Source organism: Protomyctophum parallelum (genome assembly GCF_964188405.1).
Source record: "Protomyctophum parallelum genome assembly, chromosome: 1".
In the NCBI taxonomy this organism is placed as follows: domain Eukaryota; kingdom Metazoa; phylum Chordata; class Actinopteri; order Myctophiformes; family Myctophidae; genus Protomyctophum; species Protomyctophum parallelum.
Genome location: NC_139697.1, coordinates 74,212,664 through 74,239,981, shown reverse-complemented (window position 1 = coordinate 74,239,981; position 27,318 = coordinate 74,212,664). Strand labels below are relative to the sequence as shown.

Genomic DNA, 27,318 nt, shown 5'->3' with positions numbered 1-27,318 from the left:
TTGGCTTTGGTCAAATGCAATTTAATCAAAACAAAGAACAACTGAACAAATATTAGTTTTTTCTGATACAAAAGAATACATGTACTACTGAATCAACAGTAATACGGAGACAACAAGGTTTAAAGCAAACCAGCAGTCCTCCCAATTTCCCAAAACACTTCCTAGAAGAAAGGCATCTGGGACGTGATCTCCTTCGGGTTTGAGAAAATGAATGGTCACGTCCCCCTCGCGACAATGATTTACTATTCTGTCCATATCGGGTCAGGCCTCGAACAGGGCTGAGTCGACTAAGCGAACTTCGCAACGTTCAACATGCATCATTGGGGTCTCTCGTGGCTCAAGTTCGCTTGAGACGCGCCCCTCTGTCGCAGTCTAAAACTGTACTTTATCCCCTACTACGAGTAGGAGGGGAGCGTGAACATTTACTCAAACCCGAAGGAGATTCCGCACTACCGCCTGTCTGGCACAGCACTTGGACATGTGTCAAAAACCTCAAGTTTATACAAAATAGCATAAAACATTTTGATAATACAAAATGAGGGTTTAAAAAAAATGATTTTGAAATAAAAAAATAGAATTTGAAATAAAAATAGATTTGACAATATAATTGTGCACTCGCTCGCACACACACACACACACGCACACACACACACACACATACATTCATTACAGTATGTGTAATTCCATGTGACATCATTTATTTTTAAATGAATGCTTCAATTGTCTGAAACTGACACTTATAGGGTCCTATTTTGGGGTAGGTTACCCTACCTACCGCCAACCCTTCTCTGGTCCGGAAAATACCAAAAGATCATCGCCACTCACTTGACTGTGCTTCACACCAGTTCGCCATTGTCTCAAAATAGGGCGCCTTCTCCCACGTATAAGCCAACTATTTAAAATCATTTAACATTAGCCAAACAACAGTTGAATATAAAAAAGGATCCGTTATAGTTTGATTCTGCCCTTGGCCATCAGCAGTGCTGGTAAACGTTGGTGACATTCTTAGTTGTCATCATTAGTGGCTCTTCCTCTCTGGCTTCTAGAGGAAAATAAAGAAAAGAAATAGGAGTCAGATGGCTACTACAGGTCATACTCTCAAGACATAAAAGAGGCACAGGAAAACATTGATAAAGCCATATAGACAGTAGACTAATAACTTTGATAACAGGGAACAATAGGGATATTTTAGCTGGCAGTTGAGTTGACCCTCTCCCTGATTGGCACGTGAGCAAGCCTTGCGTCAATAAAGCCACTTTTAGACGGAAACGGGCTCCAAAGAATTCGGCAAAGTAATGTGCATGCCAGGTGGCGGTGACGGACTGCAAAATAGACCAGGCACCATGCCAGGCACGCATGTATAAGCATAGATATATAAAAAAAGAAAGCCTCATTGGCCGTTGCAGTTCATTGGAGCAACGTGTCTCCATTTAAGGCAGGAAGTCAAGCAGAAGTGCTGAAGGCACGCTGTGTCGCTGCCCAAGTGACGTCACTCATGCGACTCCTCTACGTCTCTCACTGCCACTCAAGTGACTACAGGCCAATCACAGTGCGTCTTTTACGGGACTTATCCATTCATTCCAGGGGAGATTTATTGGCATGAGAAAACAAATGTTTACAATTTGCCTCTGATTCGCAAGGAATCTCAGGAATATATTGCCTTCAACAGAGACACGCGCCCCAGAGCCAGAAGAGGCGTCTACCTTTTTATGTCTATTTGTACAAGAATGATGTCACAAGTTTTGCGGATTCACCGTTTTGCCTGTTGACATGGAGATGGGAGGAGACAGCGTTTTCAAAGATTTACATTCTGGAAGCTGTTTTCACAATTCTCGTCTAAAGGGACCTCAGCAAATGATACTTTATTTTCAGTTTTCTATGGACACCGTGTCCGTGTAAACAGGGCCTACATCTTTGAGGAATGGATTATTAAAGACCCCACCCAAAATTGTGAAGGGATACAAGTTTTCTTTCCACATGTATATAGTAGTATGTACCTACAGTAAACAGTGCATCTAAGTGCCAAATGCCAAGTTCACCTTGCTGGACAACTTCCTTCGCTTCATCCTCCTTCTTCAGTTCCTCTCCTCCTGCTTCTCTGCACTCCTCATCCACCTCCCATCCCTCTCTGCTGGTGGACACACCTTCATGCATGTACCAGTAGTTTGGCTAAAATAAAGGGAGGAAAAGAGTGTCAGAACAATCTATCGATAGCTTACAGCACCTGGTTTTCCCTGACGGTTTCCCATCCAAGTACTAACCAGCTACTATTAACCAGATTACCCGAGGTGGGTTGGCAAAAGGGCCTTTCTGTGTGGAGAAAGGCCATGTTTCATGTTCTCCCTGTGTGCCCTAGGCCTAGGGTACAGTACATGCAGTAATCCTGGTCTATAAATTGCCTCCCCCTGGCCAGCCGGGGCGCCTGATGGAGGGGAAAGGAACTGGTTCGAATAACGTGTTCCTTCCACACGTTACGTCCAACCGGGGAAACTCCCCCCTGTCAGGTGAAAAGAAGCAGCTAGAACTCCTCATGCATGGAAGGAAGCATGAGGTCAGTCCTTTGCTCTCCCCAGGTTGACAGAGTGAGTGTAGCACCCAGGATAACACTAGACAATTGGCAATGGGTGGAAGAAAAGGGTTACAAAAATCATGGGATAAAAAATGTAAGAAAAAAAAAAAGAATGATTGATCGATCGATATATTAATGCATTAATGATGAATTAAAGAACATCCTATGCCTATCCAAAGTACTCACATTTTTTACTTAAGTAAAATGAATACCACAAGGGAAATACTTTTACAAGTAAAAGTCCGGAATTCTAAATTTACTTGGGTAAAAGTACAATGATGTTGGCATAAATTCAAAATATACTATAAAAGTACTATGTACGTTTTCAAAATGTATGGAAATAAGTATGCAGTGCTGAAGTGGTTAATGTATGTACAAGTACAATATTTGGATCTGAGATGTGTTGGAGTAGAAGTAAAAGTATTGACAATTGGAATGAATCCAGCAAAGCATAAAAAAATAAAACGTTACTTCACTGTTTTTGTCTGTCTGTCTGTCTGTCTGTCTGTCTGTCTGTCTGTCTTTCATCCACACTCTGTCCAGTGAAACGAGCTGACCTGGTCACTGTGACTTGCCGGGACATCATTGGTCATCAGCAGGAGCCTCGTTATGAGTTGTCCAATAGCGTTGAAGGTCGGCCGCTCGGTGGGCTCCAGACTCCAACAGTGAGTCATTATTTGATAGCTGTGGATGGCGGGAATGATGACATCAGAGGAAGGGACAGAGTGGGGTGGGGTGGAAACAGTGTTGATTTTGGCAGTAAATATTGATTTTAGTTTTAGTCATAGTCTCTTGAATAGCTTTCATTTAGTTTTAGTTACATTTTAGTAACCTGGAAAGTTTTATTGTTAGTCTGATTTTAGTCAAGTAAATCTACAGTTGATTTAGTCGACTAAAATGTATTTTGGGGGCATGGATGAATGCTGTTGTAATGGCTGATTTTACACGTGTATAATGACTTTTACTGGATCTCTTGTCCACTAGTACCATTTTAGTTTAGTTTTTATTTGTTGACGAAATTGTCAATATATTTAGTCTCAGTTTTAGTCATCATAGCTTAGTTTTCATTTAGTTTCAATGTAGTTTTCGTCAGTGGAAAAAGGCAGTCGACGAACACTTCGTCTTAGTTTTAGTTGACAAAAACAACACTGTGTGTAAAAGACATAATTATGTAGATTAGGGGAGATGCTTCTTGGAATTCCTGCATTCCAGTTCCAGAACCAGTTTGTTCTCTATTTGTATTACTTACAGCTCTGGGGGGGCAAAGTCTGGCCGAGACATGTGGCGGCCATCTTTAATCATCTTGTAAAAGTTGGCATCCACAGCGATATTTGGATAGGGGCTTTTACCTACAGTATAATGGACAGAGAGTAGTCAGAAAGGAAAGGTCAGCGAGTGCATAGTTCAAACTACAACATATATTTAAACTAAATGAAAGCTGTGTCCTACCCAGTGAAAAGATCTCCCACAGCAGAATACCATAGGACCAAACATCACTCTGCACTGTGTACACACACTCAAAGATACTTTCTGGAGCCATCCATTTCACTGGCAGACGAGCCTATATTTAAAACAAATACAAATGTTTAGACCAAAGTTTTCTGAAAAACTTTCAGATTTTAATTTAATAAAATAAGCACACAAATAACCTCATTAGGGGGTATGTGTGTGTATATATATATATATATATAAGACAGAGAGAGAGAGAGAGAGAGAGAGAGAGAGAGAGAGAGAGAGATTTATGTTAATGCTTGATTGGAACCAATGGTCATACAAGACCAATATATAGTTTACAATTTACAATTTACAATTTAGGCATTTAGCAGACGCTCTTAATCCAGAGCGACTTACATTTAAGCAAGAACAAAAGCATGGGAATACATCACATAAAAGCATCCATCATGAAACATGCGTAAGCTAAGAAGGTAACAGTGGAATATCTATATGATGAAACTATACATACACTATACATAATAAACTATACATATTCACTACTATGCTATACATATGTACTATGGCGTGCTATGACTATATACAATACAATTATAGTGCTGTCTACATAACATGCTGGCAAAACACCCAAGTCGTGTATAGATAGTCTAGTGAGTTGTGTATAGACCGATTCCGTAGCGGGTCTCATGGTCGCAGCCTACGTATTTCCTGTAGGCGGACTCGACGTAGCTGCGGGGGTAAAACCCTCACCAGGCGCACCTCTCCACTACAGTGAACGGCAGAGTGACTGATGTTAGTTTGCCTCAAACTTTACTCCTTTACCTGCTTTTTTACTAACACTAACATTACAAAGATGCCCAGAACATCGAGATGAACCTGTGTAGTTTATGGCTGCTCCAACAGTAGTGGCAACATAAAAATAAAATAAAAACGGAATGTCTAATATCCACCGCGGTGGCGGAGACCAGAGCCATTGAGCAATGGTTGAGACAAATCAGTGAAAGATACATAACGCCAGTCTTACCCAATACCAAATATTTCTGTTTTATTAACACAAGGCTGCTGTACTTTATACCTCATACTTTAAATGCTTAGTATGAGGTATAAAATACAGCAGCCTTGTGTTCATAAAACAGAAAGATTGGGTATTGGGTAAGACTGAAATTATGTATCTTGCAGGATTCTTCACTGCTTTGTCTCAACCATTACTCAATGGCTCTGGTCTCAGCCATCGCGGTGGATATTAGACATTCCGTTTTATTTTATTTGTTATGTTGCCACTACTGTTGGAGCAGCCATAAACTACACAGGTTCATCTCGATGTTCTGGGCATCTTTGTAATGTTAGTGTTAGTAAAAAAGCATGTAAAGGAGTAAAGTTTGCGGCAAACTAACATCAGTCACTCTGCCGTTCACTGTAGTGAAAGAGGTGCGCCTGGTGAGGGTTTTACCCCCGCAGCTACGTCGAGTCCGCCTACAGGAAATACGTAGGCTGCGACCATGAAACCGGTACGGAATCGGTCTATACATAGAGGTGTGTATAGATGGACAGTGGTGGAAAAATGACTCAAGATTTTTACTTAAGTAAAAGCATCAATGCTGCAACATAGAAACACTCAGTTATACAAGTAAAAGTGGCCAGTAATCCAATTTTACTTTCAAAAGAACAAAAGGATAGGCATCAATATATACTTCAAGTACCTAAAGTAAAAGTACTCATTATGCAGTATGTCCGGTTACACAAGTTATCATTATGTCTAAAATGTAAACAAAAAAAAGAGAGAATAAATAAATACATAATAATAATAAAATAGCTAGGGCTGAAGTGCTTTATGTTAATGTAGGTATCTAGTAACTAAAGTGTTCAAATAATTGTAGTGGAGTAACAGTAGTATGTCTCTGCATGTAGTGGAGTAGAAGTACTCTAAAAGTACAGTAAAAGTACCTGAAAACTGGACTTAAGTACAGTACTTTCCACCAGATGGATTTTCTTGTTTACACCCCAAGTTAAATTTATGGCCAGTACAGAATTCATTCCACGTTGATCTGACCCCCCATGCCAAAGCGCCAGCGCTCGCCCAGCAGTCTGCTGTCAAACGAGGCGGATGCATGCACGCGACCTCAGGCGTCTTACTGGTTTATACAAGGTCAAATATGCTGGTTGTCATGAACATGACAACAACATAGTGTCTCTTTAAGCTTAACTCACATTTCCTTTAACAATATAGTTGTCGTCATTCATGATGTCTCTTGCCAGTCCGAAGTCACATATTTTAGCCACGCGCTGATCTGTCAGCAAGACGTTCCTCGCTGCAACATCTCTGTGAATACACTGGGCACAGTGGGAGATAACTGTTTAGAGTGAGTGCTAGTGCTGCACAATTCAAGTTCTAAACTAGTCAGTCAGTCAGTTAAACAGTTTGTTTGTCTTTCTGTATACAGTACTGTCTCAATATAGTACATATATAAATATGTACTATATATAAATATGAATATACATACATGAACCTGTCAACAGCTTGGTGAAAACGCCAAAAACAAACTTTAAATCACCTGGAGGTCAGTATCAATATTAGAAGAACATGTGTGTGTGCATGGGTGTTTGCGTGTGTACAGTACAAGAAACCTATAGGCCTACCATACTGTACGTGTTTGTACTGTATGTGTGTCTGTGTGTTCCGTGCACTGCGTGCATTTCTCTTACGTTTCTGGAGGCCAGGAACTCCATTCCCTGGGCCACTTGGTAGGAGAACAGTATCAGGTCATCCATGTCCAGAGACCAGCAGTCTGACTGATTGTCTGCTGGAGAGCAACATGAAATAACAATCATCAACACTAACGTCTATTTGAATTGCACGTTTCATAATGCAACTGTGTTTAAATAATGCTCTTCACACAATAAATGATATGTGTATGAGAGAGAAATTCACAGTTTGGATGTGCCCACAAGCAAAGCATCTATAGTGGAGCTACTCTGGGGCTGTAGCGAGTACCAACAGTTGTCTAGATAGATAGTATATAGACTAATACTATAGGTGTGAATGTGTGTGTGAGTGCGTGCGAGCGTGCGTGCGTGCACACCTTGGGCTTGTGTCATTGGGAGCATCTCCTGAAATACCTCTGAACCGCAAGAGATACCACTGTCCCTGCAATACACACAGAACATGATTGAATCTCAAAGTAGAACTGTGAACAGGTCTTCCCAGAGTCTAATATGAAAAGTGGTTGGTGGTAAAAAATAATAATAATGATGACGGGGTGAGGACCAGCTGAGAAATCATTTATGATAGGTTGCTACCATAGGTTGCTACATGCTGACCATGTGTATACTCACCTAGTAATTAATTCAATATCTGACTTTGAGTCAGATATTGTCCTCTAGTTTCATATCCATGTGAAAGTTCTGGCAGAAAACATATGTTATGTAAAATATCGCCACTTTTACATGATGAAAAGCTAGACTGAAAATATAAAAACTTCCTTTGGGAACAGTCGATGTTTGGGAAGCACAAACATTATGGCGCACACAATTGACAGGTGTGTTGCGATTGGTGTTGGGTAATTGATCACACAACCTATTTTGTGTGCCCATATATTTGTGCTTCCTAAAGTTTTGATCTGTTCAGTCCTGCACTCATTCCGGGCCCCTTGCCGGAGAGAATGTCGTCCGTGTGCAGCTCGTGGAAAAGTGGAGATATTTGACTAAATACACATTTTATGCCAGAACTTTCAAATTAATATGAAACTAGTCTCCAAGTCTTAGGAATTAATTATTGGGTTGGGTGCACACTGCACAGGCAGTGCTATAAGTTCAAATGGCTGTGTATTTGGAATACATGAAATATATGTAAGATCATAGACATTCGAATCTAGGGCTATTCACTTGCAAACTTAGAATATTCACCTAATATTTAGGTGTCTATATATATTTATTTTTTTTGCATTGTGCCAGAGCTAACTGTGCCAGTCTACTATGAATGTGAACATACGTCCTGATTCGTGCCTGCGTGGCGGCCATGTTCTTGTACAACTCCCGCTCCTCCTCCAACACGAACACGCTGGAGATGGCGTCCAGGAACACCTTGGCACGTCCCCTCAGGAAGTTGAGGAGGTCACCGTGGCTACAGTACTCTGTTATCATCAGCATGGGACCTATCGGCATACATACAGGTAACCTGATGTTCAGTGGTGGGAAAACAACTCACATTTTTAAATAGTATCAATACTGCAATGTAGAAATAGTGAAAGTCCCGTGTGTAAAAGTGAAAAAGTATTGGCATCCAAATATACTTCGGATCAAAAGGTACTCATTATGCAGAATGAGTTTCATAAGTTATTCTTCTTTTCTCGCCGTCAGAGGAATGTGTCATATCCATATGAGTCAAACCGCCGTGATCATTTGTTTATTTCTGGAACACTGTTCTTATTTGACGTGATATTAATTATCAATTAACCAATTATCATGGCTTGAGTTTGAACTTGGCAAACGTAATTTTTCTTTTGGGACTTCAGCTAAACAGTTTGGGAACCACTGCTGTATACAATCGGTCCAAAGTCCCCAAAATGTCTTCCTACCTCCCAGGGTGCAGGCACCCAGCAGGTTGACAACGTAGTCATGGTAACCAAGATGGCTCAGAATCTTCAGTTCCGACATCAGGGCCTCCCGCTCTTCTGAATGGGCACTGGCTGCGCGCGCGCGCGCGCACACACACACACACACACACACACACACACACACACACACACACACACACACACACACACACACACACACACACACACACACACACACACACACACACACACACACACACACACACACACACACACACACACACACACACACACACACACACACACACCAGGGGGATAAGGAATCATAAATATAATCTGAGTCTAACAAGGAAGTTATATCCCATGCTGAGATGTACACAGAAATGCCCAAAAATACCAGCTAACTTCAAAGTAATAGGGATGGGTGGATGTGAATAAGAGGTGTGGGACTGACGTTTGAGCATCTTGACAGCCACGCGGACGGTGTTGTCTTCTTTTCCCAGACCGTAAGCGGTGGCCTCCACCACCTTACCGAACGCTCCCGCACCCAGCACAGCACCTGCGCGCACACGCACACACACATTATACTAAAACAGATGGTCTGACGTTTCACACAACAATTGGCCAAAATGTATTTGAAAACATATATTTTACATATAATCAAGGAGACATACTGAAAAAAGAAGTAAAGTACCACAAGAATAATCAATAGAAAATATGGTGAAAAATACATTTTGTGTCCATAAATTACATCTAAAATACTATACCAGAATATACGGTATATTTCCCAACCTACCCAAACGTAGCCTGTCTCGTGGGAACTCCCACTTCTGGTTGTAGGGCAGCTGGGTGGGGTCAATGAAGCTGTAGTTGTTACCCTGGCTACTCTCAATGATCTTCCAACGGACCTCATACCTGGGTTTCTGCAAGGAGAGAGAGAGAGAGAGATAGAGAGAGATAGATGTATATGTCTATGTAATCCTGTTATTTATTTATATTTCTTTTTTTTAAACAGTTTCACAGTAGCCAATTATTTTTTACTCCCAATTTAGTCATTATGCCGATTGATTCCTCCCCACAGACATTTCTGTGTCGTCACTGCTGTTGCATCGTACTGACTCAGCCCTGACCGGGGGTCCCCACCAGGAGGATGCAGGGTCTTCGTCTTACTCCTCCCGCCCAACACTCCCTAGTCCATGCTGACGGGTGCCACCCCAGCCCGTAGGAATACATGCAGTGATACACATCTCCCTCCAGGCCTGGATTCCGTCCCACAATTGTGTTATATAGGCCCGACAAAGCCAGTTCCAATGGTTTTATATTGTGGCAGTACTTTCAATTATTAGCCCAACCTCAACCGACTGAACCGAAGAGTGGGGTACAGTATACTAGCTGGCTTGTTGCAGATAAAAAGACATCAACCACAGACTAAAAGCAGACCAACATACCTTTGTGTACTTATAAACAGCAACCAACAGTAGAAGGAATAGAACAGCGGCCCAGCTGGACACTCCAATCACAGTTATGGAGACATTTCCATCAGCTTGTCTGGTGGCTGAAAGAAAATCTATATACCACCACAACATCAACAATATTACTGTTGATATACTGAAAGGACATCCGTCATCTACTGTATATACAACCACAACAACACTATTGATATTCTTTTACAAACATTTCAATAAAACTATAGCCCGACCAATGGCACATTTTTGGGGTATGATGCCAATCTTTATTTTTTTGAAAACTTTGATTTGATTTGATTAGAGTTTGTACTTGATAACATTTGACTTACAAACAAACAAATGAGTAAAAATAAGCACAAATCGTATTATCCATGAAATGTTATGTAACCAATTAGGCCCTTTCAAAAATAACAGATCTACAAGCTCACAACACCTTGCATCGCAAAACATAATAGCATAATTTCCGATTGCCGAAATCGTCAAAACAATTACAATTACAATTATTATATCGTCCGATATATCGTCTGGGGTCTAAATAAAATGTATACGTCTGTGCGTTTCTGTGATACATACGTATGTGATGGGTCCGACCAACAAAGACGTGACGTCGAGACGTATTCACATGGCTGAAGGCCACACACTCTACTGTGACGTCCTCGTTAGTCACCGGCAGAACAAGTTGGGTGTGTACCTCATCCTCTGTCTCATTGGTCAGATAAGTGGCTGGATGCTGATAGGTGGAGTTATCGCCACACCTGTTATTTGGAAAATAGGTGTTGGTGTTGAGTGATGAGTTAAGTATATAATGCACTTCACAACCGATACTACATAATATGTATATAGGCTACTGTAAAGAATACATACAGTATGTAAATAAATGTAATAGTGACTATATGGTGACCTTAGACTTAGAGACTTTATTTCTTGGTGATGGATGGGTCTGTGTTTTAATAATAAGTATTACATTGCTGCAGATAATATTACCGTTTTGTTAGTCTCTGTGTAATTCTCTTTTCTTTTTCTTTTTTTAAATTTTTATCCCACGATTTTGTAACCCAGTTTTCTTTTCACCCAGTGCCAATTATCTAATGTAATCCTGGGCGCTACACTTCCTCTGCCAACCTGGGGGGGCAGCGGACTGACCTCATGCCTCCCGTGTAATTCTCTTTTGAAGGGCACTGTATCCACAGAAAGTGTTTTTGAGCGGAGACGTGCTTTGGATATCATGTCCAGACAGCTTTTTTCCAAGTGCACATACTGTAGCGTATATTAGTGACTTTAAGCAACGACGGCTATGGCAGTCGGCTACGACAACCGGAAATGGATCAGTGCTCGATATATAAACCTGCTCTCCGTCGCAGCCCTTTCTACTACAGCAGAACCTACACTTCCACGTAGTGTCTACAACGTCATGTCATAACCATGTTTATTGAAATTATAGCTGTCATACATTTACACTGATTGCTCCATCACCTCTCTTATGCTGTGTAATGTGTTGGCATGGTCTGATCAATGAAGAAATAACACTAATATGTCATATTAACCATGTTTATTAAAACGGTTTTAGAATAACACAGATTGCTCCAGCACCTTCCTCTTTCTACTGATGATTATGTTCAGCGCATTTAAGAATTAAGAAATAGTTAGATGCGCGACGGGGTGTTTAAAAAAAAATGTTTGACACATGCTGCATAGACGCGTCGCTGACGGTTGTTTGCTTAACGAGTTTGACAGCTACGGCGATTGCGTCACAGCTGCCGTACTTCCGCCTAGCGGAGCCGCCCTGAAAGCTCATAGCGCGCCACCGAGTGGCGCACTACGGGCTTGTAGGTCTGCTATTTTTGAAAAATCGTGAAAATACAGAAAACAGAAAACTGGAGGATTTAGAAGATTCTTTTTTTTAATTTCGAGGTCAGGCCTAAATGGGTTAAAGTCCCTATTGATGCCTAGGCTGCAACGTTTGAACCTTTCTGTCGGTCGTGTCATCTGCAGACTTTTTATTACTACGTACGTACGTATGTATGTACTACATACCTACGTACGACATACTAAAAAATAAAATGAAATGAAATGAAATAAAATGGTGATTGGAGTCATTGGACATACGTTTTAGTGTCCCCAGGGCAGATGTACCAGAGGATTGTGGGTAAGGGATATCCAGAGCTGCGGCACGTCACACTGCCATTCCTATGAGTGACTTCGGCACTGGGAGGCTCTGGAATAATGACATTTATACCACAGTTAGTTCTGACGCCATGTTGTGATTGGTTGATAGTCATTCCAATGCGAATGTGATAAGAGGAATTCTAATGACAATGCGATTGGCTGAGAGGAATTCTAATGCCAATGTGATTGGCTAAGCGGTGATATTGAGGTGATAATGACCTGCTGGCCATGGGAGTATCCACACACGTTAGAGCTGTTATTTAATTTGGTGACGTGGTTATTTCATTCAGTGATGATGATGACCATGATATTGACTCTGCTGAGCTGATCTACAACTGTAATAACTGTAATATTATTAATTTACATTATTATTGTTATTATTATCTGTAATAATTATAATTATAATGTGTGGATGAAGATGTTTCCTACTGTAGACTCTCAGGTGGAGGGTGTATGAGTTGTTGTAGGATGGGGTGGAGTAATGGACGGTGTAGGTTCCTCTGTCTTCAGGTCGCACTCTCCTTAGCAGCAACCTCGCCTCATACCTACAGTACAACAATAATAATTATAATAATTATTACAGTACAACAACACACCAACAGTTTTAAATCTCCAATCCAATCCATAGAGAACAAAACATTTATATATGTATTTATTTTTTAACAATCTGTATATGGTAGACTAGTTCTGGGTAGAACATGAAACTTTCATGATGAAAGTGACAGCTTGCAGCTTTAAATAATGAATACAGCTCGCTAATATCTTGCCAGACCGCTATGCCAGAATCCGTGGCCGCCAGAGGAGAAAAAAATATCCCTTTTGTGTGCAGGAGGACGTGCTCGTTTTAAAACCAGGATCCTTTCGATGTTGTGTGACAGAGGAACCTACTTAAAGCTGCAATTCGTAAGATGTATAGGTCCTACCAGGGATTTGAACCCTGGCCATTACTGCTGACCCAAAAATGCTATGAATGACAATATAGGTGTCACATGGATGCATCAGAAATGTGTTCCTCTTTGTCTACGGGGACCTACCACGAGTTATACAGGCAAAGTCTCAGGGAGAAGGATGAGGCTGGCTACGTCAGGTACCCGGAAATAGAGGCAAGCAAACTGACAATATGGGAACCAACTACTCTGAGGAACCAACCCAGAGCAAAGCCAGGAAAGGCAAGATGCGCACCACCTACGAAGCTACAGGGTCTGTGCTCTGAAGACCCTGTGCATGTTGCGCAAGGACTGGTGGCGGCCCGCCTTAGGGTTGAGCAAGCCTTGAGTTATTACAGAACAGAGGACACTGGAGAGTGGAGATACAGGAGTCCTGAGTTGGTGTTGGCTAGACCGCTCTCTCGCATTGCATCGCCGACCTAAGACAGAATTCCTTTTTGAGCAGGGGAGTACTACACCACTTCTCTACCATAATGTATTCACCTACTGATACTACTACCAACTTCTTGCCACTACAACTAATATCGATAACTAATAATAACAGTGAATGTGACCTGTTGTTATGGCCGGAGTAGCTCTCCTTGTGTGTTGTGGTGTCGAGGTGTGACGGCGTCGTCCATCTCTGGTAGAGGAGTGGAGGATAGGTCTCCATCACCAACGTCAGGTTCACATCCTGCCCTTCCTTCACCTCCACTCTGCTAGCGCCTCCTCCATAGACCTCCATTAAACCACTGCTAACGTTAGCCTCCACTCTGCTAGCGCCTCCTCCATAGACCTCCATTAAACCACTGCTATCGTTAGCCTCCACTCTGCTAGCGCCTCCTCCATAGACCTCCATTAAACCACTGCTAACGTTAGCCTGCCAAGCCCCATTCTCGTCCATGGAGTGAGTGCTGATGTTAGCACTCCACACAGGCTGCAGGTAGAGCCTCAGGTAGGGTCCATCTGATGAAGGAGAAGAGGAGGAAAAGAAGAGAGAAAGGATATCAGTAAGACTTTTTTCCAATGGTGGAAGAAGTACTTTTTAAAGATGGAATGTCACAATTTTTGTATTTTTCTAGTTTTTCATGTGTCTATGAGGTGACAGTCGTTTTTATGTGCATTGGTGTATTAACTTTGTATTTAGGGTTTCTTCCTGGAGGCTGAACCCTTTAAACAGACTTATAGCATGTTACGTAGACAGCACTAGAATTGCATTATTATTATTAGGAATGTATCCTGATGAAAGCAGTTCAGACTCGGAGGCTTACTGTGTGCTTGTGTGTGCGTGCGCGTGAGTGTGTGTGTGCATGGTAGGTAACATGGGTGTTTCTGAGTTTGTAGTTCTACTTAGTTGCTGAAGACCTATACAACATGTTCAGAGTCGAGTTAAGGTTAATTTCTTGGACTACCGGAACTCATCTAAGAAGATCGAGTGCTGGTGTTGAGGGATTACTGTAGCCACCCACTCTTATGTGTTTACAATTAAGCAGCATTCAATGAATCAGTTAGCCCATAATGTTTTGGAAGCAACTACGTCTCTATCTTTCCTGTTGACATTTAGACTAGCAACTTGACAAACCAATGAGGGTACAAAGGAATTAACCACTTAAAGGGCTGATCTACAAGCTCACAACATGTCCCCCGATCAACCTCTGTTTCATATTTCTATGCCCTCCCCTCCTGTCTATCCCCATCTCCTCTCCGTCTCTCTCTCTCTCTCTCTCTCTCTCTCTCTCAGTGGGCGATCTTGAGGTGTTCAACTTAGCATGATGGACTATGGAAGGGGTTCTGTGTACGGTGGGGGAAGGTCTTTAGTACTAGTACTGTTTTGAGGTTAATGTCAGTTGTCAGGCACCATACTCTTTTTTTGCTGAAATGTTGCATTCTGTAGTAAGTTAACAAAGGTGTAAAATTAAAAGTCTCTCTCTCTCATTTCCCATCTGTCCTTACCCAGTACAGTCAGTGTAGTGGTGGCTGTGGCGGTCCCGGCCTCGTTAATGGCAGTACAGGTGTACACACCGCTGTGTCTGTGCTCAACAGCCGCCACAGAGACAATCTTGCTGATGTGCAGCACTGACTGCCCGGAGTAATTCTGACGCTTAGTCACGTTCAATGCCTGCACAGATAGGACAACAATCAGATATTCTGTAGCCTACATTTTGGAAGACATACTTAACTGTACGTAACGTACATAATAATATATATCTAGAAGATATATATTATGTACGTACTGTATCTACAACACAATTAGGATGCAGTAGTGGAAAAAGTAAAGTAAAGTAAAAGTAGCAATGCTGCAATGTACAAAATGTACTTAAAGTACCAAAAGTAAAAGTACAAATTATGCAGAATGTCGTTTTCAAGTTTTCCAATGTATAAAAATCCTTTGATCTGCTATATTCAAAATATTTTTCAAATGGCCGAAATGTATATTGCCGAAATGTATATTGCCATGAAGTGGTTAATCTATGCTTTGTAATGATCATAAAACAATAAATGTTTGTAATAAGGCGATCATTGACCTGCATGTGTGTGTGAGTCCATGTGACGTTGTAGAAGTGGCTGGGGTTGCTGGTGATGCAGGTGATGTCCATCTTCTCTCCTACAATACGGACCAGCTCCTCGTCAGAGACAGACACCGTGGGAGGGGACCGCAACCCTGGGGCAGAGATGTACTATACTTAGTGGGGGAAAAACTACTAAAAAGGTTCACTTATAAGTGAAAGTATCAATACTGCAATATAGAAATACTCTGTTGAAAGTAAAAGTCTGGGATTTACTTGAGTAAAAGTTCAAAAGTATCGGTATCAAAATGTCGGTATCAGCTCATTCTGCAGAATGTCCCTTGAAGTTTTCAAACGTATACAAATATTTTGAAAATATCTACTGTAGATCGGCTATTTCCAAATGGCCGAAATGTATATAGGGCTGAAGTGGTTATTTTTGTTTGTTTTGTTGCTCTAATCAGTAACCAGTAATAACTAAAGTTGTCAAATAAATAATTGTAGTGGAGTTAATGTATAATATTTGTCTCTGTGATGTAGTGGATTAGAAGTAAAATTATTGAAAACTGGAAACACCCCAGTAAAGTACAAATCCCTCAAAAGTGTACTTAAGTACAGTACTTGAGTTTGGGTTTAAGCCCAAACCACACCAAGGGTCAGGTTGGGACAAAACGTTTTTTAAGGTAAACCAATGCAACTCATTGAGTTGCAATGAGTTGCATTGGTGTGGTCAGGTCTACCTTAAAATAACATTTTGTCCCAAACTGACCCTTTGGTGTGGTTTGGGCTTTATGTTACTTTACACCACTGCAGACAGACTGATTGATTGATTGATTGATTGATTGATTGATTGATTGATTGAAAGTTCTTACATGGTATCACCAGAATGCTCACAGGATTGGAGGTGTATTCTTTTCCATTCCTGGTGGCAGTACAGACATAGTCGCCCCTGTAGCTGGGCTTCATGTCCCTGATCAGGGCACCTCTTTGGCAGTCAACGGTCACATTCATGCCACTTGGGAGACCACCGCGCCCTCTGGCTATGTCCCCCTCCATTCTGAAGCCCAATTCTGTGACATTCGGGTCGGTCAGCAGGCACTCAAACAGGAAGTCCTGTCCCTCCTTCATGATGGAAGGATTCCTGCGAGGAGTGACAAAGAGGTTGCCCCCCCCCTCTGCCAACCTGTTTTCAAGATCTGTAGGAAGGGAGAGGTGACAATGTCTGTTTTTATTTCACAAGGATATAAAATTTAATATGTTTTATGGGTTTATGGTTTGAGTAAATGGTCTCGCAACTGTCCCTACTTGCGGGACTCTGGGGGACGAGCATTTACTATTCTGTCAATATCGGGTTGCAACTTGAACGGGGTTGAGTCGGCTAAGCGAACTTTGCAATCTTCGACGAGATTTAGTGCAATCGGTGGTGCCTCTCGTGGCTCAAGTTTGCTTGAGACGGCACCCCTCTGTCGTGGCCTAAAGCCCAAACCACACCAAAAGGTCGCCATCCAACTCCTTGCAACCAAACGGTTGCATGGCGACCCATTGGTGTGGTTTGGGCCACTGAATTTAACCAGTTGAATCACTTGGGTCGACGTGCAACAGGACACATCACACCGCCGGGACGAACGTCAAACCGTCTCGTCCTTTGGTGTGGTTTGGGCTTAAATTAAACTTTTGTCCCCTACTACTACTACTGGAGGGGGGCTTGAGCATATACTCAAAACGTGAAGCAGATTCCACCACACGTGTCAAAGCCAGAAAGGAGTTTTTTGGTCCCGCATAACTGCCGTCTTCCGGGAATAATGATGATGTCACGCGCATACCCTCTATTGATGCAGCCAGCTGACAGTTAAGCATAAAGCTTAATGTGTGTGTGTGTGTGTGTGTGTGTGTGTGTGTGTGTGTGTGTGTGTGTGTGTGTGTGTGTGTGTATATATATACACACTCAGAGGACATCCAACACCTGCTGCACCCACTTAATGCTTTTCTTTGTTACACGTTCAAGTAATTCATTCATTCAATCTGCTGCAGCTGGCTGTACCCTACCTGTATGACATGTCTGTGAACAGCGAAAAGGCTCTACTCATATGATTGGTTTCAGTCTTTTCACACAGACTTCTACTGCTACTGTAGGCCTGTGCCCAGAAGGGAACTTTTTCTAGTTAATTTCTGCATCTCTTAGGGCCCATTTAACCATATAATGCATTTGGATGGCAAAAATGGCAGATCTGCAAGTTCAGTGTCTTGAATGAGATGTGCTGTGAGTTTGCATATCTGCTAGGACCGTTGCACAGTGAAGTATAAACAAGGCTTTAGGATTTATAAGTCGTTTTTAGAATCCTCCTCCTCCTCAGGAGCATATCCACGGATATGGATATCCCAAGCCGTGCATATCCACGGCTTCCCAAGCCGTGCATGCTATAGACTGTATGCTATAGACTGTATACACTATAGGCTAAGGAAGAAATGCCACTTGACAGTTTTCAAATCAGCCTCATGGTGGCGCTACAACAGGCCAAGTTGCGTCTCTCTCTCACACACACACACACACACACACACACACACACACACACACACACACACACACACACACACACACAAAATTACTCCTAAACAGGACATGAGGCATAGATGATAGATGGGCCTGCCTGGAACTCACCTATGCTTTAGCCTCGGTCCCACTCCCAGGCTTACTTATCTGCCTATGCTTTCAATGTGGCATAGGCTCCCGGCAGGATCCGCCGGGAGAAACTGTGCGCAGCTGCTGGACATGAGACTAATTAATTCATTGGAGCGACAGAGAGAGAGAGAGCGTACGCCTGTACTGTACTGCGTGTGTGCGTCAATTTAACAAAGGTGCAGACGATCAGAAATCAGCAGAGAGCTACTACCCAAATTGAAGTGGACTTTTCTTTCCTCCCTGGAAATAAAAACGTCTGGGTTTCCGATACAGGGACAGCCCAGCAGAAAAACGCAATGTTAGGCCTACGCCTACTGCATTTCAGTTCATCCATCTGTAAATGTGAAGTGGGACATAATATTTGGTTGCCACTGCCAGTTCCAGTTAGAAACATAGGCCAGCGCCAGCCTACTCACTGTATGGGTGCCATGATGGGTGGTAAGGTAACACGGAGGTTATTTTCATAGCACCTGTCGGAACTAAGATAAAAACAATGCGCTGGGTAGTCACCGGCCAAGTTGACCAATTTATTGTCCTCCAACCAAAATAATGCGAACGAAAATAAAAGCCTTGGTAGTTAATTGGTACCGAGGTTATACCCTACATACAACAAGAGGGCTGCTGTGTCTTGTTTTTACTCAAATACATGAAGTTACTATACTGCCCTCTAGTGGTCAGAAACTCTATTGCAGCTTTAACCTTTTTCTGTTCTTCTGAATGTCTGACTGGTCTTGGAAGGAGGTGTACATATAAGTTCATAAACTGAACATGTTTAAAAAGTCCATATACTAACCAACTGCTGTATACTGCCAACTTCATGGCATCTTACCCTTGACATAGATGTGAACCCATGAGTCCAGGTGTCTCAAGCTCTGGTTCAGGTACCCACAGCTGTACGTTCCGGTGTGTCTGGAATCCAACCTGCTGACAGTCAGCGAGTCCGTCGATTGGCGATTGTGGCGCAGTTTAAATGCATTGCTGTTCCAACCCACTGGGATCTCAGAGCCATTGCCATGACAGCCTAGGGTGAAGCTATCCCTGCCGGCAGTGAGAACAACCTCAGAGCCGCTTGGGAGAGAGATGGAGTTCAGAAGCATTGATGGAGGGCTCAGTTCTGGTGGGAGGGAGAGAAACAAGTTCTTATTATTATTTATTTTAACTATTTGTTTTAGGCTTTTCTGCCTTTATTGATAGTTTCAAGTGAAGATAGACAGGAAAGAGGGAGGGAGAGACGGGGAGAGACATGCAGCAAAGGTTGTCATGAACGGGACTCGAACATGCAACAGTCCAGAGCCTATCTGGCATGCATGCCTGCCCTGGACCACTAGGCCAGTGGGCGCCCCAATGTCTAGGCATTTAACTGATAGGCCTATTGATTGATTATTATAACAATCCTGTGAAATTATTTGAAACATTATTATTTTGTATTCTTTTTGGGGGGCTGGTGCTGAGAGAGGAGAGTCTCTTCTCATCCCTTCACCAGGATCTTCTAAACTGTTGACCCTTGACCATTTTAGTGACCAGCCTGCCTGCAATCACAACTCTCTGGGTAGAAGGACAAAGAAAAGGTGACAGCAACTGAAAATCATACATGTGCACGATCACTTTCAATGTGTTCCTACAAGGCAAGGGCTTGGATCAAGTAGTTTGTGTTGTGGTACAAATCAACACAAATTCCTGAGAATCTTTATAGGCTACAATTTGAAATTGAATCACTGACTTGTTGCTCAATCAGTTTACAGCCCTATGGTTTACAGGCATGAGTAGGCTACCACTCAAAAACACAAATGCCAAGTCACTGAAGATTTAATGTTATATTGTTTATGTCGAAAAGGATATTTTTAATAGGTTGTTCCATAGACATTTGGGAGGGCAAATATATCTAGATATATTATGTAGGCATAAAAAGGGCACTTTCTCCTGTGGAAGAAATATGGGGCAGGTGCTGATCGGGGCACATGGTTTTCTCCTACTTGCTGTGCATGTACAGTACGTGTACATGATCGCTCCATCCATGTTCCCACGCCACCTTAAGCCACTCACGCTACCTGCTTCCAGATCCTGTCTCTGTGGCTGAAAGTGAAACGTCCTCACAACCGTCCTGATTGGTCGGTTCAATAGAGCTCAAACTGTTTTCAAAACATGTTGCTGTGTGTTCGTTCAGTTTCATGCAGGGGATGGGAGGTAACCCAAAGTAACTAAAGTACATGCTGCATGTGACCACTGTGACAACGTTCTAGTGGCCTCGAGTGGCACAGGCCACCCCTGGAATGAGGTGCCCATTGACTTACCAGCCCATGGTGCCTCAAAATACACATGCACCACTATTTTGTGCATTTGGATATGTGCTCCAAGAACGCTACTACCAGTAAGATGCCTGAGGCCCTAATAAAGGGCGAGGTCGCGTGCACGCATCCGACAGCAAACTACTGTATGGGCGAGCGTTGGCGCTTTGGCATGGGGGGTCAGATCAACATATCCGCCTGGGTGACAGCAGACTGCTTCCATTCCATAGTTAACTGCGACCTTTGGTCTCAATAAGCAAATCCCAAGTCAGACACACAAAGTACTGTTCCCTCAGCACCACCTGATCCAATCCAAGTGCACTTGTGCCATGGTCTCTCGAGACTGAAGGCCGCTACTACTACTACCTGTTAATATTTTTCCACCGCAACATTTGTGTCAAAGTGTGATTTACCATACTTTTGTAGCAGATAAAGTCCTTATACTCTATCCCTTGGTTGCCTTTCAATAAAAACCATATTTGATAGACAAGTAATACCATACATGTTGCTGATGATAGAGAATGTTATATTATTGTAATCAGTTCTCATAAGCAATGGATTAATGATGAAACTGAACGGTGTCCAGAATCTGTTCCCACTGGAAGTAGAACAGTAAAGGTCCCTGCACAAAGAGCGCGTTTTTCGGATTTTTAGCTGTGTTTCTCCATCTGTTTTCCAAAAAACGTGTCCAGTGTGCAACCACCTTTAGAATTAGTTCATTTATAAGGACATTGCTTTAGATTATAACATTTCTACTCAGATTAGTCAGGTGCTGGATATAAAAGTATGCTGGGCTTTGCAGAATGAGAATAAGATATTCCACTAACAAATAAACGAACTAGAATACAAGATATATAGATAGATAGATAGATTAGATAGATAGATAGATAGATAGATAGATAGATAGATAGATAGATAGATAGATAGATAGATAGATAGATAGATAGATAGATAGATAGATCATGTGACTAGTGGAATGTGGCAGTTGGGAGTCATATCGAGATATCAAGACTCCGGGGTTTGGTAATCAGGACAGTTCTGTCTCTGTGGTATTTAGAGCTGTTAGGTTGGAGAAAAGGGAAATGAAAACTAGAGAGAGGGCCTCCATGGAAGTGTGTGTGTGTGTGTGTGTGTGTGTGTGTGTGTGTGTGTGTGTGTGTGTGTGTGTGTGTGTGTGTGTGTGTGTGTGTCTGTGTGTTCAGGGGGTTCAGACAAAAAAAAAACAGTGTTCTGGTCCAGGAAACACATTTTCTCTGGGAGGAGACCACACACGCACGCACGCACGCACGCACGCACATTCACGCAGAGGTCAAGTCAGTCATGACAGCTAGTGAGAATATACATTCTGTTGTAATTCTAAAGCTTTCACTTCATTACTTTCAGCCCAAATGGACTCAATGTGGTAAAGCCTCAGTGTCACAACCTATCTTCAACTATATCTTCTTATAATTGCTCCTCAATAATTCTTAATATACACTACGCACCGGCCACTTTATAACTTGCCCAACTGCACGTTAACGCAAATTTCAAATCCTCCATGGTAGCAACTCAATGCATTTAGACATGCAAACACAGAAAAAGGAGAGAAAGACTCAAGACAATCTGCTGTAGTTCAAACCGAGCTTCAGAAAGGGGAAGAAAGGTGATTTACTGGTAGCCTGGCAGGGCCTGCAGACTCACTGAAGCGTCAGTGAATCCTCGCTATGAGTCTGGCCCCGCCAGGCTAATTTACTGGTGTCTTTGAACGTGGCATGGTTGTTACTTGTTGGTGCCAAACTAGCTGGTCTGACTTCTGGGTAGCCCATTTCAGAAACTTCTGATCTACTGGGATTTTGACGCACACAACACGCAACATCTCTAGGTATTAGTGCATTACAGACTGTTGTGAAAAAGAAGACATTTCCTGTGAGCAGCATGGACCCAAGTGCAGAACCACACAGGCAGGCAAGCAGATGAAGTTCAATGATGATTTATTATCAAACTCACAATAGAGCGTCGCAGTCCCGCCCCCCTCGAGAGACCCGGAAAATAATTCCCCGTTCATTTTCCTCATAGACTTTTCAAAAAGTATTTATTTAAAGACGTTTACGCCGTGGACAAAGCCAACTCTTGTCGTGACAAATCATGACAATAAACACAATGTTTTGGGCCGAACAAATAATTAGAAAGAAGAAAAAACGGCAGGTTACAACACTTTCCTTGTTGTTTTTCTTCTTTGTAAGTATTTGTTTGGTCCAAAATATTTGTTTGTTTGTTGTCATGATGTCTATGGGAAAAATTCATTGGGAATTATTTCCTGGGCCTGGTGTCGTCATGAAAGGGGGTGGACTGCGACACTCTATACAAGCTGGCAATAAAGCAGGACATACAAGGGCAAGGACACACCATGAGAATAAAACTATAAAATACAATCTAGACAACTAGACACAGGTGAAACATAATTACAATCAACACGATTGGCTGAGACCGAACAGGACACAGGTGAAATACAATTGCAATGCAGACTGGTGAGACCATACAGGTAGCAACAATTAAAGCAGACAGGAAACACTAGGAGCATAACTACACAATCAAAGTTGAAAGTACACACTGCATGACACTGTGGGTGAAAATGCCTTGTTCATGCCAGAGTTCAGAGAAAATGGATAGACTTGTTCGAGCTGATAGAAAGCGAACAGTAACTCAAATGACCACTCCTTACAACCTGAGGTAATGACACATCAAACCTTGAGGCAGATAGGCTACAGCAGAACAAGACCCAGGCTCCCCAAAATTGGACAACAGAAGATTGGAACGTTGCATGATCGGATGAGTCTCGATTTCTGCTGCGACATGTCTACATGTCGATGAAGGAATGGAATGAATGGAATGAAGCCTTATATCAACGGTTCAAGCAACATTCAGGTCACCTTTCTTCTTGCAGTAGATCGTCTAGTGTGGAATGTGCATCCATAATTGCATTGATTTGCTGCAATGGAACTGGTTGATTAGAGATTGGCCGGTGTGTCGAAGTCGCCACCATTTCTGTTAAATGGTGCATTTATATAGCGCTTTTATCCCAAGCTCTTTACATAGATTGTGCATTACATATCCCATTCATACACACATTCATACACTGATGGCGGAGGAAACCATGCATGCAAGGCACCAACCTGCACATCGGGAGAGATAGTGGTTCAGAGTCTTGCTCAAGGACACTTCGACACTATAGGGCCTACTCCCAGACAGTCGCGTCACGAAGATGCGAGATGCAGCTAAGAGCAGGAGTCACTTCCTGGTTTTTAAACAGCTGGTGGATGGAAAATGCCGCTCACACACGGCTGCAACTTGCTTCCAATAGCACCGCCCACCGACATAATTGGTAGGCAGGTGGGTATTTTTTAATGCAACACCAATTGTATGAAGATAAGGTTGAGAATGGGTGAAGTGCTCCTTTAAGTTATGCACTTGTGACATACTTGTCACATGCACACACACACACACACACACACACACACACACACACACACACACACACACACACACACACACACACACACTCTTATATGTTGTGCATCACATGTGACCATGACACACACACACACACACGCATGTTATGGTTCTATACTGCACTCACATAAACATCTCTCCATACACAGATGCACTCGCCCACTATATGTTGGTCAGAGAGGCCTTTGTGGTGTGGCAGTAGCGGTTGTGGTGTGTGCGTGTGCATGTGCGTGTGCGTGTGTTTCTCCCACTTCCTCCTCTCAGTTGTACTTCCTCCTGCTTGCTTGGTGGTGACGGTGAAGAAGAAGAGGAGTGAAGAGTCACTGCGAAGTGAGCATGAAAGTGTATGTCTGTGAGTTTTATAAACATTGAAGTGAACCAACCCGACAGCGACAATATCATGATCATCCGTCTGTCTATTACCAATCGATCCATCCATCCATCCATCCATCCGCTGGCTAGCAGTGACATAAAAACTTGATCTGAACAGCACTGTCTCCCTGTCCAATCTCTATATTATCGATAGTAAATTATTATGTTTGCAGTTTGTCAACAACGCCACACAAAGCAATGTAGTGTTCAGTGGAAAAGCCCCACATTTTTTACTTAAGTAAAAGTACCAATACCTTAATGTAGAAATACTGTTACAAAAAGTCTGGTAAATGTATACATATTCACATTGAAATATAGTTAAAGTAAAAGTGGTCATTTTGCAAGTTTCCATAAAAATGGTTTGAAAATAGCAGATCGACAAGCATTGTGAGCTTGTAGATCGGCTATTTTCAAATAGCCTAAATATAGTGCTGAAGTGGTTAATGCATGGTGGTGTGGAACGCGTGTGTCGAATTTGAAGTCGGTGGGGTGAACGGCTTTCAAGTTACGTGATTTACAGTCGTACGTGCATTTATTGCGACCACAGGTCACATTTACTATGAAAATCTCATCTTACCCTGGATAACCATACATGGAGAAGTGATGATCCAGTGTGCACTGCACACTCCAGAGAACAAGGATGGACAAATTACTACTGCAATAGTATAAGTGATTTATTATAGCGTTGCAGTTTTTGCCGTGAGTTTCGTCAAGAAGATGTTTCATGCAACTGGCATTTAAAAGCAGAATAAATCTCCATAATATGCAGGGTTTACAATATAGAAATGTTTTTTAATGTGTCTTAAAGTAAGTAAAAATGTATCATCTTCATGAAATGATGATCCCCCCCCCCCCCCCCCCCCCTCTTCATGTTGTTTCAACAGTAGCTCCACACTGATATCGGAATGTGTCTTGGAACCAGTGATTACTTAAACTCTTCCCAGGGGCTCTATACTAGGCCCCCTCCTGTTTTCACTCACACTACTTTGCTAAAAATAGCCAATTTACAAGGACAAAATTGTGATAAATATCAGTAAGAAGTGAGAAGTGGTTGAGGAAAGGTGGACTTGGTTAGTTTGCAGCCACAGGATCACATGGTTATGGATTAGGTAGATGAAGATGTACACAGACACTATCAATGTAAGCAGTTAAATTATAGAATCACCCAAAGAATGTGTTTATTTGCTACACATGCAATTGTTTGTTCATATCTGTGTATAAGTATATTGTAAGCTTCTTTCTTTTATGTGGGGTACAGTGTGTAATTGGGACGGATTAAGACTGGGAGGCCTGTTCTATTGCTAAAGTCTTCCAAAAATATTTGAAACTCTCACATTATCTCAGTATCACTATATATTATTGATTATTAGTTTTTTTTTATTGAGTTGATCAGTTGACCCGTTATATAAATGAAATATTGAATAACCCCATGCTATTGCAAAATGCAGTTTTGCGCAAGGTTCAACTCTGTACAACATAAAACATTGTGTGGTCTTGGATGGCAATACATGATAACATATACCTTGGTGTATATATATGGCTTGATTCAGAACGCTCATTTAAATATCACATTGACCCCACAAAGTTAAGTTTGTTATGTATTGACCTACAAATTGCTTTACATGTGTCCATACGACTTACGAGACTAGCTTTGCAATGTAAATAATTCTTCAAATCATACTGTTACGGTATGTTGTCTATCAAAATGTTTCAATATAAAACCTTGTTCCACTTAACACATAATTGCTACGTTGTAAAGGGTACAGTTATACAATAATGCTAAAAGGATAACACAAAAAGCCCTGACGGCTTGTTTCCATTGTGGTCCTTTGTTTTTAATTCATCAAGAATTGTAATAGACTTAATTTGACTCTTTTCTCACCCATCACTTATTTTCAATATATGACACACTTCAATGTCCACCTCAAGACATAATGTACTGGCTTCAACATATAAATGTCATAATTTCAATTATCCTCCTTATTTACAACAATATCTAGTGCCTTTTATGATTAATTATCAAGTTAGACAGAGCTCAGCTCTATATTTGTCTGTCCCTTGTGTCAAACACAATTTGTAAACAAGTCTTTAAGCTTAAAGCCCCTTCAGACTGGAATAATTTACCTGTTGACATTAGCTGTTGCTGCTGTTCTGCTCTTGTAATTTAGTGGGAAATTGAAATGGAAACACAACCCTTGTCCCTTTGTTTCATGATTTTCTTTAGTTGTATTGTTAAATAAGAATACTATTATTATTATTATTATTAGAGGGATTCTTACCTTGGGCTGAGCAGCACAGAAGGATCAACAGGAGGAGAATATGTACAAACATCATCCTCTCTCCCTGTCTAAATATTCATAGGATTTCACTCTTCACTCTTTCTTCACCTCTATAGTCTTGTTTCTTTAAATAACCTGCACAAGTTTGACCAACCATAGAAGCTCACTCCTTCAAAAACATATCTTGCCTGTCTCTCTCTCTCTCTCACCTAGATGTCTGTCTATGTCACTCTCACTTTGTGTACTGTATATGTCTCATTCTCCTGGTTATCTCAGTCGAGGCCTGTCTGTCTGTATGTGTCTGTCTGTCTGTCTGTCTGTCTGCCTGTCTGTCTGTTTCTGTGCTACTTCCACTTCCCTCTCGGTTTCTTCTTTCTACTTCACTCTTCATAATTTACTCAGGAACATTTTCACTAAAACCCTTTCCTTCACGTGAACTTTTAAGTGGATTAGCGGTCAGTGCACGTACAGTACGCTTCAATACACACAAGCAGTGTTGCACACTCACTCACCCATGATGTCTGTACAAGAACGTTCAGCATCAACACCGCTTATGGAACTTACTATTATGATG

The 27,318-nt window shown here is 41.9% G+C and overlaps 1 protein-coding gene across 4 annotated transcripts; it reads right to left on the bottom strand.

The window, feature by feature from the left end:
• csf1rb (colony stimulating factor 1 receptor, b) lies at positions 1-26,972 on the bottom strand. Of its 4 annotated transcripts, XM_083777748.1 has the most exons (23): positions 26,745-26,972; positions 19,149-19,433; positions 16,512-16,835; positions 15,658-15,794; positions 15,086-15,251; positions 13,986-14,098; positions 13,708-13,871; positions 12,636-12,751; positions 12,147-12,255; positions 10,614-10,795; positions 10,023-10,141; positions 9,371-9,497; positions 9,029-9,133; positions 8,596-8,706; positions 8,010-8,172; positions 7,102-7,166; positions 6,725-6,822; positions 6,230-6,352; positions 4,019-4,130; positions 3,819-3,918; positions 3,127-3,253; positions 2,040-2,169; positions 1-1,042 (listed from the first exon to the last, which is right to left on the bottom strand). In XM_083777748.1, exons 1-23 carry the CDS (start codon positions 26,797-26,799, stop codon positions 975-977), a joined length of 3,099 nt encoding a protein of 1,032 aa, XP_083633874.1. In that variant the 5' UTR covers positions 26,800-26,972; the 3' UTR covers positions 1-974. The 4 variants fall into 4 exon arrangements, with proteins under 4 accessions (XP_083633874.1, XP_083633872.1, XP_083633873.1 ...); XM_083777746.1 differs by having other exon boundaries at positions 13,708-14,098; XM_083777747.1 differs by having other exon boundaries at positions 6,725-6,819; positions 13,708-14,098.
• Positions 26,973-27,318: the final 346 nt, after the last annotated feature.

Bases quoted from the DNA above. Each gene is read 5' to 3' on its own strand.
- csf1rb (XM_083777746.1), bottom strand. From the start codon at position 26,799: ATGATGTTTGTACATATTCTCCTCCTGTTGATCCTTCTGTGCTGCTCA. The intron at 6,823-7,101 runs GTGTGCACGCAC...GTTGCTCTCCAG, and splicing joins CCCAATGACACAAGCCCAAG to CAGACAATCAGTCAGACTGC. The intron at 2,170-3,126 runs GTCAGCTCGTTT...CCTTTATTTTAG, and splicing joins CGGCAAGTCACAGTGACCAG to CCAAACTACTGGTACATGCA.